The 17294-nt window shown below is 40.6% G+C and overlaps 1 protein-coding gene across 3 annotated transcripts in view; it reads left to right on the top strand.

Moving 5' to 3' along the window:
* Window positions 1-17294, top strand: part of vps13a (vacuolar protein sorting 13 homolog A) — a 113976-nt gene that overhangs the window by 66095 nt on the left and 30587 nt on the right. For 2 of the 3 annotated variants that reach the window (XM_061933291.1, XM_061933275.2), the window contains exons 48-57: window positions 924-1215; window positions 1293-1429; window positions 5081-5369; window positions 5446-5550; window positions 5630-5776; window positions 8098-8226; window positions 8309-8442; window positions 11725-11793; window positions 12255-12390; window positions 14744-14801. In XM_061933291.1, coding sequence (XP_061789275.1) covers window positions 924-1215; window positions 1293-1429; window positions 5081-5369; window positions 5446-5550; window positions 5630-5776; window positions 8098-8226; window positions 8309-8442; window positions 11725-11793; window positions 12255-12390; window positions 14744-14801 — 1496 coding nt within the window. The remainder of the gene's footprint in view (window positions 1-923; window positions 1216-1292; window positions 1430-5080; window positions 5370-5445; window positions 5551-5629; window positions 5777-8097; window positions 8227-8308; window positions 8443-11724; window positions 11794-12254; window positions 12391-14743; window positions 14802-17294) is intronic. The other variant, XM_061933284.2, reaches the window with a different exon arrangement.

The following is a 17294-nucleotide window of genomic DNA, read 5'->3' on the forward strand; positions in this document are numbered from 1 at the left end:
TGGTAACAAATGAAAGAAGAATTAATTCCCAAGAAAAACAGCAGGGGATCCATCGTCTGGCGGTGGTTTGGCTTCAAGTGGGAATATGTCGAACGGACAACCATCATTTGTCAAGTGTGGGGCAAAAGCGTTGCTACAAAAAGTAGCATTACTGCTAATATGTAGCATCATTTGAAAAGTCACCTGCTAGAGAATGAAGAGTGCTTGAAACTCCGCATGTCAACATCTCCGTTCGGTGCCACACCAACAAAATGCAGAGGCAACCATTTCCACATCAGCACCGTATGAAAAAACTAGTCAACAACAGAAGGAGATAACGTCCGCAGGGACCTACCACATAGCGAAGGACATACACTATTTGATTTCCTATTATGCAGCTCATTTTTATTTGACAGTTATTGAAATCTCTTGTGTGACATCATGCACAAAAGTGCACTTTATTTGTTTTAAACTATGGTAGTGGCGTTCTGTACAAAAAGTGCACTTTAATTTAGTGTTGTTTTGATATGTCATCTTAGTGACATCATGCACAAAAGTGCACTCATAGCTTGTTTTAAAATGTCTTTGACAATCTTGCACTTTCTGTTTTGGAATTTAGTTTGTGCCACTGCTTAATAACTGTTTAATAAATAGAGTTTTGGTCAATTGACTTAGTTGTGATTTCCCTCTCTGCATGAAAGTTTAAAATATATTAATGCAGTATGAAGAAGAATGTTTTAATGTAGACACATAGAATCATCATACTGCTGTGATTATATGCATCAAGTGTTCATTCAAGGCTAAGGCAAAATATGGAGATATATATCGTGTATCGTGACTTGGCATAAAAATATCGAGATATTAAAAAAAGGCCATATCGCCCAGCCCTATTCCAAGTACATACAGTATCAATCCCCCAATTTGTGGCTCCTCTGCCTTCCCAGGTCCGAGCTGAGCTTCCAGCCAGTCATGGGGGACGAGGGCGACCAGTTCGATTGCTCAGAGGGCTTCAGGTACCAAGACATCAACCCGGAGCAGCTCATTCAGCAAACGTGCCGTCTCTGCGGGAAAGAGAACGGCGTGCTGACCATCAACATCGTTCCCCTTATGGATAAAGTGACGTTCAAAGACACTGGCAGCGTGGGAGACAACTTTGACGTGCCCTATGTGCTCCACCTGTGGCCCTCCATCCTGCTACGCAACCTGCTGCCCTACGCCATCACCTACAAACTCATCGTAAGACCATGCTTACAAGCTTGTGCATACATACAAAAACAAACAATACACTCCACCATCTTCCTTTTATTTAACAGGACAGTGGATCTTCTGCCTCCGAGGCCACGCTGGGACCGGGACACTCTGCTGAGCTTCACACTGCTGTCATGGACCAGTCTAGCCTAGACCTCCACTTGGTTGACTACTTTGCTCAAGACTGGTCTGCCACTTACAGGTCTGACTACTCACAGTATATACTGAGACCCTATTGGTTAAATCACGAGCTACTTTGTTAGGGACATCCACTCACTGCTGGTATCCAATACAAGAGCTGTATCAAAGAGTATGGCTTTTATAGAGATAATAATGTTCATTTTAATTGTCATTTGAGGTAATCATATGATAATAGTGTTTCCCTTGTCTTCTCGGTGTCCAGGGTGCAGCCCAATTTTTGTTGTTCTTCAGCATAGTCTGACCATTAATGAGGTATATTATACAATAATACATTAATTTGAGTTCGATTTAATTACATTGGATTTGTGTTAGTATCTTTAGTTTCTTAAAATTTTACTTGCTCAACTACAGAGTGTACAGGGTGGCTATTGGTGGCTGATATTATTACTTTTAAAATACATATTTTATGAAGCGCAGGTTAGTTGAGTAAATATGTTTTTAGTATACCGTATTTTTCGGACTATAAGTCGCAGTTTTTTTCATAGTTTGGCCGGGGGTGCGACTTATACTAAGGAGCGACTTATGTGTGAAATTAATAACACATTACCGTAAAATATCAAATAATATTATTTAGCTCATTCACGTAAGAGACTAGACGTATAAGATTTCATGGGATTTAGCGATTAGGAGTGACAGATTGTTTGGTAAATGTATAGCATGTTCTATATGTTATAGTTATTTGAATGACTCTTACCATAATATGTTACGTTAACATACCAGGCACGTTCTCAGTTGGTTATTTACAGTGTTGGGTTAGTTACTGAAAACCAGTAACTAGTTACAGTCACTTTATTTCAAAAGTAACTCAGTTACTAACTCAGTTACTTACACCAAAAAGTAATGCGTTACTGTGAAAAGTAACTATTTAGTTACTTCTTTTTTCCCCCTTTTTTTTTTAAGGCTCCCATTAATGCCCTTTTAACCTTCATTTCAGTACTGTTATTGCACTGGAGAATAATACAATCTGTTGATCAACTTGACATGCATTTGCATCACGGAACTTTGCTAAGCAATGTGGTCTACATACAACACACAAAGGTTTCAAAGGGCCAATTTATTTCAGGCCAGAACAAATTGACAAAACTATTTTAAATAGCTGCAACATAATTGCACTTTAACTTTAAGTAGATATTTGATCCTAGACACAACTTACATTTAACTAAAATGTTATTTTCTTTGTGCTCGACAAAAGAAAAGTAGTGAGAATGTTAAGACACTCGACTTCTGGCTTCACCATGATGTCATGTTAGTTGTTATGAGAGTAGCGTGTGCGTGTGCGTGTGTGTGTGTGTGTGTGGCCCTTTAAGATATGACAGCATGCGAGGTGAGTGACATCAGTGAGTGAGTGGGTGAGAGAAGTGAGGGACCGGCGACAGTGAGTGCGTGCAGGTGCTCTAGCTTGGTGGATGGCTGCGTCCAATAAAGTCACAAAGTTGCAACAAACCAACGGGCTCGTCATTCACCCTCAGTTGTAAAGACCCACTTCCGGGTAAAGTGAAGGTTGTTAGCCCCGAAGTACATAGGTCCTGGAGGAACGTCTCCCTGCGCCCCTCAACTACGGTATGGGAGCCCCCCGCCCCCCGCCCCCTGCCCCACCCACACAAAGCACGCCTCTTCTTTTCCACCGCAGCGCTGCAATAAAGCACACTCAGATCTTCTGTTTCTAGCCGATACTACATTAAAAATAACCTAAAATAACGCAGTAACGCATCATGTAGTAACGGTAACTGAGTTACTGAATATAACAAATAACGCGTTAGATTACTAGATACCGCCGAAACTAACGCGTTACAAAGTAACGCGTTAGTTTAGTCCCAACACTGGTTATTTATGCCTCGTCTAACATACACTTATTCAGCCTATTTTTTATTTATTTTAAATTGCCTTTCAAATGTCTATTCTTGGTGTTGGGTTTTATCAAATAAATTTCCCCCATAAATGCGACTTATACTCTAGTGCAGGGGTCGGCAACCTTTACCAGTCAAAGAGCCATTTTGACCAGTTTCACAAATTATAGACAACAATGGGAGCCGCAAACATTTTTTGAAATTTTAAACGATATAACACTACATAAAAAGTCTTTATTTTACTTTGTGCTATGTATAAACCAGGGGTCTCAGACACGCTGCCCACACCTTTATATGGAATTTGAAAGCTGGTGCGGCACGCGGGTTTAAAAGCGGGTTTTAAATGAAAGACGCTTGTCAGCGTCGTGCGTGCCGTGATGGTACAGCATATAGCACCCACTACAACCAGTGTGCCTGATCAGCCACACGTTGTATGGGGCTTCCGCTTGCTCACGTAGGTGACAGCAATGCATACTTGTTCAACAACCACACAGGTTACACTGACGGTGGCGGTATAAAAAAAACTTTAACACTCTTACTAATAATGCGCCACACTGTGAACCCACACCAAACAAGAATGACAAACACATTTCGGGAGAACATCTGCACCGTAACACAACATAAACACAACAGGACAAATACCCAGAATCCCATGCAGCCCTAACTTTTCCGGGATACATTATACACCCCCGCTACCAAACCCCGCCCACCTCAACCGACGCACAGAGAAGGGGGGGGTTGGTGGTAGCAGGGATGTATAATGTAGTCCGGAAGAGTCAGGGCTGCATGGGATTCTGGGTGTTTGTTCTGTTGTGTTGATGTTGTGTTAAGGTGCAGATGTTCTCCCGAAATGTGTTTGTCATTCTTGTTTGGTTTTGGTTCAAAGTGTGGCGCATTATTAGTAAGAGTGTTAAAGTTGTTTTATATGGTCACCGTCAGTGTAACCTGTGTGGCTGTTGACCAAGTATGCCTTGCTGTCACGTACGTGTGCAAGCAGCAGATGTATATTGTAAAACAAGTGTTGGGCTGGCACACTGTTAATACAGATTGTAGAGGAGGCCAAATGTTGTACCATCATGGCACGCCCTTATTATAGCTGTAAGGGTGAAAATCGGTTTTCTGCGAGAGGCACTGAAATCCAGAAGTCTCACGGGAAAATTGGGGGGTTCAACAAGTTAGCTGCTGAGCCGCATCAGAGTGATCAAAGAGCCGCATGCGGCTCCGGAGCCGCGGGTTGCCGACCCCTGCTCTAGTGCGACTTATATATGTTTTTTTCCTTCTTTATTATGCATTTTCGGTCGGTGCGACTTATACTCCGGAGCGACTTATACTCCGAAAAATACGGTAGCTATCATATTGGATTTCTGTGTGGCCTGTGTAGTTCATTATTTAATAAACATTATCTTGCTAGTTTCCAATTATTCCCAGCTGCACACTTTTTGGATTATTTCTGAAGAAACAAAAGCAAATGGCCATGTGGCAGCTTAGTGGTTCGCATGTCTCAGTCAGAGGATCCGGGTTTGAGTCTCCGTTGGAGCATTTGTGTGGAATTAGAATGTTCTCCCTGTGCTTGAGTACCGTTAGGCTGTGGGGGATGTGTCCATTATCCCAAAAAACATGGGTTAATTGGCGACTTTAAATTGTCAATGTGAGTGTGAATGTTTTGTCTGTGTGTCACTGCTGACCAGTCCAGCTCACAAGCATTATAGAAAATGGATAGATGGTTACATGCACGGGTCATTTTTTGCTTTGTATTTTAGATAGAAAATTCTAAATATAAAAAACATACCTCCCCTCTTTTTTAGTCTCTGCAGTAACCAGGAGGAGATCACCTTAATCACGTTCATGTCCCTCCGAGAGGACGAAGAGTTTTACAGTGAGGAGACGACGAGGGCGGAGTTGGACATAGCTGTACACGTCAAGTACGACAAGGGCCAGACGGAGGTCGCCATCCACTCGCCGTACTGGATGGTGAACAAGACGGGCAGGCTGCTGCAGTACAAGGCTGACGACATCCACCGCAAGCATCCTCTGGACTACGACATGCCGCTGCTCTTCTCCTTTAAACCTCGTTACTTTCTAAAAAACAACAAGGCAAAGTCTTTCAATTAATGTTACTTGAAATGTAAACCAAGTCTTCTCATATCATGTCCTTTTGTTCGTCCATCAGGTCCGTCTCATGATCTCCGAAAGTGACCACTCTGATGAGTTTTCCATGGACACTGTTGGGAGCTACGGAGATGTCAAATGTAAAGGACAATATAAAGATTATCGGGTGAGATGCACAAAACATTTAGTTTTTTAAATAAAAAAAAACACCCTATCCTTAATGACGTCTGCCTCTTTTCGATTAGGTTGGCGTGAAAATCGACACAAGCAGTTTCAGTCTCACTCGCATCGTGACCTTCATGCCGTTTTACACGCTGGTCAACACAACCGGGCAGACTATCTTTGTATGCGAGGTGGACGAGGAGAACTGGACCGAAGTTCCACCAGAACAGGTCTCAAACCCCAGCGCAACCATGGCATTCAAACTATTTTTTGGTGTAAAATATTAGATTTGACCAAGTACTTCATACAAACCTGGATACTCAAATTATAGCCGAAGCGGGTCATTTTTTTTATCGGCAACACAACAAGAACGGGGGATGTTAATTGGAAGCAGTTGGTAATTGGAGAGAGGCTGCTATTTCCCCAATTAGGAATCACTTTATATATATATATGACATATTTTTTTATCTAAATAACTAGAGATTTCCGATATTGTCCAACTCTTAATTACCGATTCCGATATCAACCGATACCGATATATACAGTCGTGGAATTAACACATTATTATGCCTAATTTTGTTGTGATGCCCCGCTGGATGCATTAAACAATGTAACAAGGTTTTCCAAAATAAATCAACTCAAGTTATGGAAAAAAATGCCAACATGGCACTGCCATATTTATTATTGAAGTCACAAAGTGCATTATTTTTTTTTAACATGCCTCAAAACAGCAGCTTGGAATTTGGGACATGCTCTCCCCGATACCCACTACAACAATGGGAAATACTATACTTTGACTTTCATAAAGTGCCATCCATCCATCCATTTTCTACCGCTTATTCCCTTTTGGGGTCGCGGGGGGCGCTGGAGCCTATCTCAGCTACAACCGGGCGGAAGGCGGGGTACACCCTGGACAAGTCGCCACCTCATCGCAGGGCCAACACAGATAGACAGACAACATTCACACTCACATCCACACACTAGGGCCAATTTAGTGTTGCCAATCAACCTATCCCCAGGTGCATGTTTTTGGAAGTGGGAGGAAGCCGGAGTACCCGGAGAGAACCCACGCATTCACGGGGAGAACATGCAAACTCCACACAGAAAGATCCCGAGCCCGGGATTGAACCCAAGACTACTCAGGACCTTCGTATTGTGAGGCAGATGCACTAACCCCTCTGCCACCGTGAAGCCCTACTTTCACAAAGTGCATTATCATTATTATTTAAAAAAAAAAAATAATAATAATAATGGACTTTCACAAAGTGCATTATTATTATTATTTTTTAAACAAGCCTCAAAACAACAGCTACAAAATAGTCCTCCTTTAGTGCAAGACTGCCTGGTATACTGCATAACAGGAAATTATAAACTGGGCTCAATCTGACCTGTTCTAACGTATTTGTATGAGTAACACAAATGTGCTGCAAGCTAGTGGTGAGTGCTTGAAGTGGCCTACCAGTCAGTCAGAGCTTGAAATGCTGCGTTGAGACAGGGGTGTTTTTTTGTTGTATTTTTGTTTTTTCTCTGAGTCTTTAAACGACGACTGTGTGGTACTACTTTTTTTCGGTGTTTGATTTTCATCCATCTTCCGCTTGTATTCATCGTGTATCTCTTTATGATTCTTGAAGAGGTGGGAGATCAAATTGCTCGTATTAAAGGAAGACGTCTTGGTTCCTCCTCGCATAACCAACTTTTTGCAGTCAGTGCAAATTGCCAGTTTTTATTCGTCAGAGACACTTTAAAATAATCCCAAACCATGTCGTTAGTCAGTCACCGAGCGAGCTCGCTTGTTAGCCACGGCTACAGCACCGGCAACAACACACTCTTGTTGTTGTTATGCTCCGCTCGCGGCGGTTTGATGAGGTCAACAAGCGTCGCCAGTAAACTTCTCATGCTGCAGTCGTGCTGCAACTCCTGTGTTGTGTGTGGAAGAGGAGAGGGGAGGGGCTGCTGACTGGGAGACGCAACTGCTCTGTACTTACCGTTCCGTACAGCGGCGTTTTAAAAAAAGTCATTAATTTTACTTTTTGAAACTGATACCGATAATTTCCGATATTACATTTAAAAGCATTTATCGGCCGATAATATTGGCAGTCCGATATTATCGGACATCTCTATAAATAACGATTTGGAGTGCATGAGAAGGCAGAAAGAAAAACGCAACCCTCATTGACCATATGGACATTTTTAAGAAATTTACAGCAGCAACAGAACCAGGGGTAAATTCCAAACTTCACAGTCAGCATTAATAACACTGATTAGTTTCAATCAATCAATGTTTACTTATATAGCCCTAAATCACGAGTGTCTCAAAGGGCTGCACAAGCCACAACGACATCCGTTAATGCCAATGATTTTCTTTATGCCTTCTGCGGTTATTTGTAGACTGTGCATTCGCAAGTATAGGAGACTCTGTGGTTAGTTGAACAGCTCTTAACTGGAGTATTCATGGTGCTTTCGTAAATGTGGAGTCGCTGATGAAGACACTGTCTGAACATCTGTGCAATATTTGGGAATAATTTATTAGTAATGTTTTGTTCTCTTTTAGTCAGCCATTCCATTCTGGCCAGAGAACGACACCAAGCTTGTCAATGTCAAGACAAAAGACTGTTCGTCTCTTCAAACGATTGACTTCACACGTCCAGAGAACTGCTTATTGCTTCACTTGGACAACTCTGTAAGTAGACGCAAACGGAGAGCGATTGACCTTGTAAGGAGCCATTTCTATATATAACACTTGGAATGTGTTTTTGTCGAAGGGTGGTGAGATCATTGTAGAAGTGAACGTAACGGAGCACTCTGCCACAATACGATTCTCAAACTACCACGACGGTGCAGCCCCCTTCCTTATCATCAACCACACCAAACGTCGGCCCTTGGAGTTCCATCAGAGGTGAGATAAATGCACAAATTCACTCACTGGCCACAACATTAGGTACACGCAATATGTTAGATCGAATGCGAGAACAGTATTAGAAGAATAACACTCAGTTTTGATTGAGAGATATGAATCTTACTATATGTTTATTGTTGTGGTTGTAGTTGGCAGCGTATTTGCTCTGGTTCTGATATAAGATGCCGAAGCGTAAATATGAAGCAGGATTTTTGAAATGTACATTTTTGTACATTGGGGATGAAAAGGGACAATGTATATCTAGTGAAGTGTGGACCACTGTTAAATTGCACTGTTTTTATATATTATACTTTAAATGAATGTTGTTCCTCAGCGTGAGCTCTGTGCAGACATTGCATTGAAATGCCTAATGTGTAGTCTTATTTAACTTGTATAACTTTTAAAATGTGTTTTTATAGTAATATGCCATCGGAGGCTTCCTTTCTTTGCAGCAGAGTGGGTTTGGCGTAGTTTTTCCTTAATCATATGGCCCATTGTTGGCCCTCTAGCGCCCTCTAGAGGGCTGCCAAAAATATGTTTCTCAGCTCTGGGTCCTATGAGCAACAGCGGTATTCAGTTGTAATACATTTTTCCACCACTTATGACAGTAATGACAATCTCAAACAAACTGAAGAAGTCTGGAGCTAAAGTCATTGAGAAGTTTCTTAAGCACAAAAATTATGACTAAAGTAGTGAAGCTGTATATTCTTTTTCACTTTAATTTTATTCGAAAGTTTATTTAAACATATTTATTATTTATTTTAGCACAACATGATGTAAATGTATTTTTCATCAGTTATTTATGGCTCCTTTTTTATGTTGTATATTTGGTTAGTACACATTTTTCTAATCAGCCTGACCTAAGCCTAAGTTTTATGTACGGTATTAAATATTATAAATAATACTCTTTGTGATTTTCAAGACATTTGACAAGGTTGTAAACTGTAAGTAGGTTAGATATAATTATCGAATATAATTAAAATCAAGAGTAATATTACCTATTCAGTGTTCGTATTTGAGTGGACCCCGGGGCCCTCTGTAGGTAAAAAGGTTAAGAACCCCTGCTATAGCGCACATTATTTAAGTATAACATATTTCCTAAAATAGTGGCCATCTCCCCAATAAATGCTGTTTTATCTTGGCATACATAAGGCCTTTTTTCACCAAAAGTTCAAACACTTTAAGTTCCTAGAACCTTAAAGGAAAACTACACTTTTTTTTAATTTTGCCAATCGTTCACAATCATATTATGAAAGAGATGACGAAAGATGGATTTTTTTTTTAATGCATTCTAAATATTAAATAAATTAGATCAAAAGTTTGCTTACAACGGAGCCTATCGGTGCCGCTCTATAAAGCCCTTAAAAACATCCAAACCCCTCCATTAGGGTTTTGTATACACGATGTAAGTATATATGTAATGTAGTAACGGGCACATTTATAATCCATCCATCCATTTTCTATTGCTTGTCCCTCTCTGGGTCGCGGGGGTGCTGGAGCCTATCCCAGTTGCACTCGGGCAGAAGGCGGTGTACACCGTGGACAAGTCGCCAACACACACAAACAGACAACATTCACATATTTTGATCATTTTAAGCATACAAAAACGCTCGCTGACCATCACTGATTATTACTCCCTGCAGACTTTGAGAGACAACAAACATAATAAAACATCACTTACTGTATAAGGTCTGCTGTCATTAGGATGCCCACTGCTAGGATGTTCATGTATTTCCATTTAGATGAAGAATGACTCTTAATCCTCGCAAAGAAAAGGGAGGGGAAGTTTTCGTGTCGCTCTCACCATTTCCTAGTCTAATTTGTCTGTCAAAGTGTACCAACTGGTCGGAATACATCCTCAGCCTTCTTTTACCCAGGTGAGAGGCATGATTTATGATCCACAGTAAACTTACAGGGAGCGGGGAAGCAAGGAAACAACTGACCACTCGATGATGTACACGTTACACACAAGCGCGTGATCATGTCACCGCTATAAATAGTTGGTCTGCGTTAGCACTTATAATAACAATATCACTATTACTTGTTTAATATTCAAGTCACAAAATGTAAATGGAGTATGCGCTTTTTGAATGGTTATCGGATTTTATGGGCGAAATAGAGGACCTCAAAATGGCTACGCTGTAAACTGACTTTTATTTACATTTATGTACAAGATAGAATGCATTTTTTAAAAATCTATCCGTCGTCATGTCTTTCATAATGATTGTGAACGATAGTAAAAATTCCAAAAAAATGCAGTTCCCTTTCAAGTTCCTGTAGACTTGTGTGGTTTGTGTTTCCACCAAATTGTAGTTTATACAAATCAGGCTGTCAGGTTCAAACACTGATGACATCTATCAAACTGGACAAGAAGCAAAGAATCAAACAGAGACAGAATTACATTTAGCTCAATTTGAGGAGAAACGTCTGGTCTGTACTCTTGCACAGTCTCCAGCATGCTCTGGCGAAAGATTGTACGCTTCCTCCTTTATTTGGACTTTCCCTGACCACATGGCAACAGCTGCTTCCAAAGGGACGTGGGTCGTAAACAGCGTTGCCTTTGGTTACAGAACAGTTCCAAAGAAAAGATCGTAAACACTTCACAGAAAAGGTCGTAAAACAGTTCAAAGGAAGGTTCGTAAAAGACTTCAAAAAAGAGGTTCGTAAAAGACTTAAAAAAAGCGGTGTCTGGAACTTGGGCAGATCCTGCCTTCTCTCCGCTTTGTAGTCCTTGGGTTAAAACAATATATTTCTGTTGATTCCAATACATGAAAGAAAACAGAACACCTTCATGTTGCTTCCCCCTACACAGTGGAGTTTTACAAGCCTTCTTCTTGGTAGGTTCAAAGACATGTTTTTGCTTCTCGCTGGGAACTCATTGAAACACAAAGCTTTTGTGATAACTTAGATCAAATTATTCTAACACAGGCTGATGACGTATAGATGAGTGATACAGTATATTTCTCCGATGATACCATGTAAATAAACAGAATATAAGATCATATTTCTGTTACTCAAGTGTAAGTAAATGAAATACAAAGCAGTAATATAAAAAACGATATGATTTATAAACAAAGGGAACTGGATTTTACATAAAAATTCAGGCTTTTGTCCACAGTGTCCAACAGTCCGAAATGATATTTACCAGTTTGGAGACAGTTCCTCATGCTGTTGAATGAGAAACGTTATCCAAAGTTTGGACTGGTGCTGTGATGTATACATTTAACACATTTTTTGTCCGTGATGTATGTATGTTTGTATGTGTGTATGTGGGTCGTGCAGCGCAAAGAAAGAGTTTCCATGGGTGCCCAATGAGCTGCTCGACCTCTCCTTGGCAGTGACGGAGGACAGGTAGAAGAAGAACCGAAAGAAGTGTCACTCGCTTGACACCATGATACTGTTACCCTAATATACATTCTTTTCCTTAGCTTTTTTTCCTGTTCCTGATTGTGTTTCAATCATTGTGGTCTGATTTTATCATTGAATTCTGCTTATTGTTTGACATGTTCTAGTGTGACATCTTGTATCTTTACTTGCCTTCCGGGTTGAGGGCTGCTGACCGGATGGGATTCTGCTCCTGCTTCTTCCAGAAGTTCCCCTTTGTTGACCTATTGTTCCCTCTTTGTCATAATGTTTATGTGTGCAACGGGACCTGCTTATACAGTGTAATTGGAGGCATGCCATGGTGGTTGGGTTCCCGCAATGTGTGCTTACTGTTTTCTCAAATCATCAAGGGAGTGTTTCTTTTAACATGATTGACACCGACAATACAGTATATTTTTTGTCGATGCATCTTTTTTTTTTCCCTGCAGCTCGCAGAAAGAAACAGAGGAATATGAGGCACTAGAGGCGGGCAAGGCTGTGCACTACACCTGGACCGAGCCCACCGGCTCCAGAGAGCTTTGCTGGAAGTGGGGCGGTTACAGCGGGATGCTAAGAAGCGAAGAGGTGCGTATGGATGTATCAGTCGAATAAATACGTTAAACAAGTATTTCTTTTATAGTCGGTCCTCATATTATGAGGTTTCATGTTTATGACATTCCCATAACTTATTATTAGGTTACTGTACAAAAATAAAGAGATTTGGTTGTGTGGACGCGGCGGAAGAATACATAGTCGCTATGTTGATAAAACACCAAGTCCCTTTTGTCCTTTTTAGTTTACTTTTTTCCCTTCATTATGTGTCCTAACGTTTAAGGCAGATTCTTCTGATTGAACATTGAAAGGATCTTCTCCTATGAAATGGACAGTGATAACTCTCATTATTGAGACTTCCTCCTCCCAAAATACATGTCTGTCTCAGGGATACAATTATGGAGTTGTTCTCTTTTTTATGAATGTTTTATCTAACTTTGTATTTATTCTTTATTGACTGTATTTTGTATACCCACCTTCTGTTCTTTGACAATATGAGATATACAGTCGTGCTCATAAGTTTACATACCCTGGGAGAATTTATGATTTCTTGGCCATTCTTCAGAGAATATGAATGATAACACAAAAACCTTTCTTCCACTCATGCTTAATGGTTGTGTGGAGCTATTTATTGGCAAACAACTGTGTTTACTCCTTTTAAATCAAAATGACAAAAGAAAGTACCCAAATGACCCTGATCAAAAGTTTACATACCCCAGTGACTTTGATCTGATAACATGCACAAAAGATGACACAAACAGGTTTGAATGACTAATCAAGGTTCCAATCCTCACCTGTGACATGTCGCCAGAAGAAAGCCATTTCTGCGCAAATGTCACAAAGTATCCCGCTTACATTACACCAAACAGCACAGAGACAAGCCTCAAAACTTCTGGAACAAAGTAATTTGGAGTGATGGCTTTCTTCTGCCGACTCGACCATGCAGCCCATTTTTCTTCAAGTGCCTCCTTATTGTGCATCTTGAAACGGCCACACCACAATTTTTCAGAGAGTCCTGTATTTCAGCTGAAGTTATTTGTGGATTTTTCTTTGCATCTCGAACAATTTTCCTGGCAGTTGTGGCTGAAATCTTTGCTGGTCTACCTGAATCCCTCATTTTCCACTTCTTAATCAGCGTTTGAACACTGCTGATTGGCATTCTCAATTCCTTGGATATCTTTTTATACCCCTTTCCTGTTTTGTGCAGTTCAATTACTTTTTCTCGCAGATCCTTTGACAATTCTTTTTGCCTTCCCCATGACTCAGAATCCAGAAACATCTGTGCAGCACTGGATGAAAGATGCAATGGTCTGTCAGAAGCCCAGAAACTCACTGACCTTTTATACACACACATTAATTACAAACAAACATGTCACAGGTGAGGATTGAAACCTTGATTAGTCATTCAAACCTGTTTGTGTCAACTTTTGTGCATGTTATCAGATCAAAGTCACTGGGGTATGTAAACTTTTGATCAGGGTCATGTGGGTACTTTCTTTTGTCATTTTGATTTAAAAAGGAGTAAACACAGTTGTTTGCCAATAAATAGCTTCACACAACCATTAAGCATGAGTGGAAGAAAGGTTCTTGTGTTATCATTCATATTCTCTGAAGAATGACCAAGAAATCATAAATTCTCCCAGGGTATGTAAACTTATGAGCACAACTGTAATTACTGTATAATTAAGTCATAGTTTCTATTTTACTCTTACGTAAACCATGGACCTTCTGTAATGTATTTACTGGCCGTTTCATGAAGTATACCCCAATTTAGTATAGCCAATTATTTCAAGTTAAAATGAAAAGAAAAAAACTTTTGTCTTCTCGTCTCTCATAAGGCTTGTGAAGGATAGGCAAAATTCCAAATAAACTGCTGTTTCCTTTTAATAGAACAGTTCTGTTCAAGACACCTTCCACAATTGTGATAGTGTTTTGTATAAGCAAGTGTGCGGCACGGTAGAGCAGTGGTTAGTGCTCGTGCCTCACAATTAGAAGGTCCTGGGTTCGATTCCTGGGAGCTTGCATGTTCTTCCTGTGACTGCGTGGGTTCCCTCCGGGTACGACGGCTTTCTCCCACCTCCAAAAACATGCACCTGGGGATAAGCGGAAATAGGCGACCCCAAAGCCCCCCCCCCTCAACCCCGAAGTTCCATCATCCATCCACACCCTGGACAAGTCGCCACCTCATCACAGGGCCAACACAGATAGACAGACAACATTCACACTCATATTCACACACTAGGGCCAATTTAGTGTTGCCAATCAACCTATCCCCAGGTGCATGTCTTTGGAGGTGGGAGGAAGCCGGAGTACCCGGAGGGAAACCCCAAAGTTGTGTCCGTTTAATTATTCATAGATGTTCAGCATTGTGCTCTTTCATCCACAGGACCTGCGTGAAAATGTCAGAGAAGAAGGCATTCTATATGTCATCTCATTTTATGAAGGTGACAAAAACACACTCACACCTCATTCATTTGTTGTCTTAATAGAGAGAGCGAGTTGTGTGTTACATGTGTCCATGTTAGGGATGTCCCGATCCGATATTTGGATCGGATCGGCTGCCGATATTTGCCAAAAATTGCGTATCGGCAAGGCACGGGAAAATGCCGATCCAGATCCAGTTTAAAAAAAAAACTCCGGTCCGTGTTTTCCAACGCACCTATTTAAATAATACATTCCACTTTTCTGCTGCTCCGTAATTTCCGTTCCGCATTTTCCAGCACACCTTCAACACATCCACAATTCTCACGCAGTTGCTTTTAGCTGCTGGCTTTAAACGACAGGCTCTTCTCACTCTTTCCTGCGTCTCCCTCTCACAGACAGCGAGCGCACCTTCTTACACACGTCACATACTGTCACGTCATACGTCACATACGTATACGTCCTCTCCCAGCAGAGAGCGAGGTAGCGGCATGGCTAACGTTAGCTGTGATGCTAGCGCAGCCGCTAAGGTGCGCGCCTGCTCAAGCGTCCTCTGCGCACGGCAAATCTATGCCACGCACAAAATCAAATAAAAAAATAAGCGCATAACAATTTTCGACACATGGACACGACAGAGACAACAGTTTTCGTCATCATTGTTCAAATATTGTAACGTCTGTCGAGACACTTATCTCCAATCGGTGCCACACGCCCACACCATCAAAATGCGAGGCAAAAATTTCCACATCAACACCGTATGAAAAAATTAGTGATTTTTTTAGTTGTGATTTCCTTCTCTGCATGAAAGTTTAAAAGTAGCATATATTAATGCAGTATGAAGAAGAATGTTTTAATGTAGACATGCAAGCCTTGAAAGAACATTTTGAAAATCAAGACTACATTTCCTGCAAATGGGTGCATTTCTACCCTATATTTTAACTTTAGATTTATTCTCATATCAAAAACTCTTTTGGCTGTCTTTTTGACACTTACATCCGGCGCCCCCCTCCACACCCTGGATTATAAATAATGTAAATAATTCAATGTGATTATCTTGTGTGATGACTGTATTATGATGATAGTATATATCTGATAGTATATATCTGTATCATGAATCAATTTAAGTGGACCCCGACTTAAACAAGTTGAAAAACTTATTGGGGTGTTACCATTTAGTGGTCAATTGTACGGAATATGTACTTCACTGTGCAACCTACTAATAAAAGTCTCAATCAATCAATCAAAACACATAGAATCATCATACTGCTGTGATTATATGCATCAAGTGTTCATTCAAGGCTAAGGCAAAATATCGAGATATATATCGTGTATCGCAATATGGCCTTAAAATATCGCAATATTAAAAAAAGGCCATATCGCCCAGCCCTAGTTTCAATGATGCCATTTCTGTTTGTCATGTATAATTTTGTCTATTTTGTGTTTATCCTTTAATAAACAGGTCAGTTTCTTGTTACCAACCATTGTGTATTATTCAAACTCCCCTAATTCAGCTGGCTAGTTGTTATCAAGAGTACTAAAACCCTTTTCAACATGATTCTGACAACTAAGTAGGCTAAATAACTTTAAACTTTAATACATGCTCGGATAGGCCAGTATCGGTCAGTATCGGTATCGGATCGGAAATGCAAAAACAATATCGGTATCGGATCGGAAGTGCAAAAACCTGGATCGGGACATCCCTAGTCCATGTACTGCAAAAGTGTCAAACTTGTTTTTAATGAGGGCCGCATTGCTGCCCTCAAGGCACGGTTGTAACAATCAATCATGTTATCCATCAATCTGTTGGTAAAAAATAATAATCAAAAAGAGTTGCCTATCAATGCTAATTGTGTTAGGAGGTTATTATACATTGCTAATTGAGATGTCCGATAACATCGGACTGCCGATATTATCGGCCGATAAATGCTTTAAAATGTAATATCGGAAATTATGGTATCGGTTTTCAAAACGTAAAATTCATGACTTTTTAAAACGCCGCTGTACGGAGTGGTACACGGACGTAGGGAGAAGTACAGCGTGCCAATAAACCTTAAAGGTACTGCCTTTGCGTGCCGGCCCAGTCACATAATATCTACGGCTTTTCACACACACAAGTGAAAGCAAGCATACTTGGTCAACAGCCATACAGGTCACACTGAGGGTGGCCGTATAAACAACTTTAACACTGTTACAAATATGCGCCACACTGTGAACCCACACCAGACAAGAATGACAAACACATTTTGGGAGAACATCCGCACCGTAACACAACATAAACACAACCGAACAAATACCCAGAACCCCAAACCTCAACCTCCTCATGCTCTCTCAGGGAGAGCATGTCCCAAATTCCAAGCTAATGTTTTGAGGCATGTTAAAAAAAATAATGCGCTTTGTGACTTCAATAATAAATATGGCAGTGCCATGTTGGCATTTTTTTTTCCATAACTTGAGTTGATTTATTTTGGAAAACCTTGTTACATTGTTTAATGCATCCAGCGGGGCATCACAACATA

This window comes from Nerophis lumbriciformis, linkage group LG03, assembly GCF_033978685.3.
Source record: "Nerophis lumbriciformis linkage group LG03, RoL_Nlum_v2.1, whole genome shotgun sequence".
NCBI lineage: Eukaryota > Metazoa > Chordata > Actinopteri > Syngnathiformes > Syngnathidae > Nerophis > Nerophis lumbriciformis.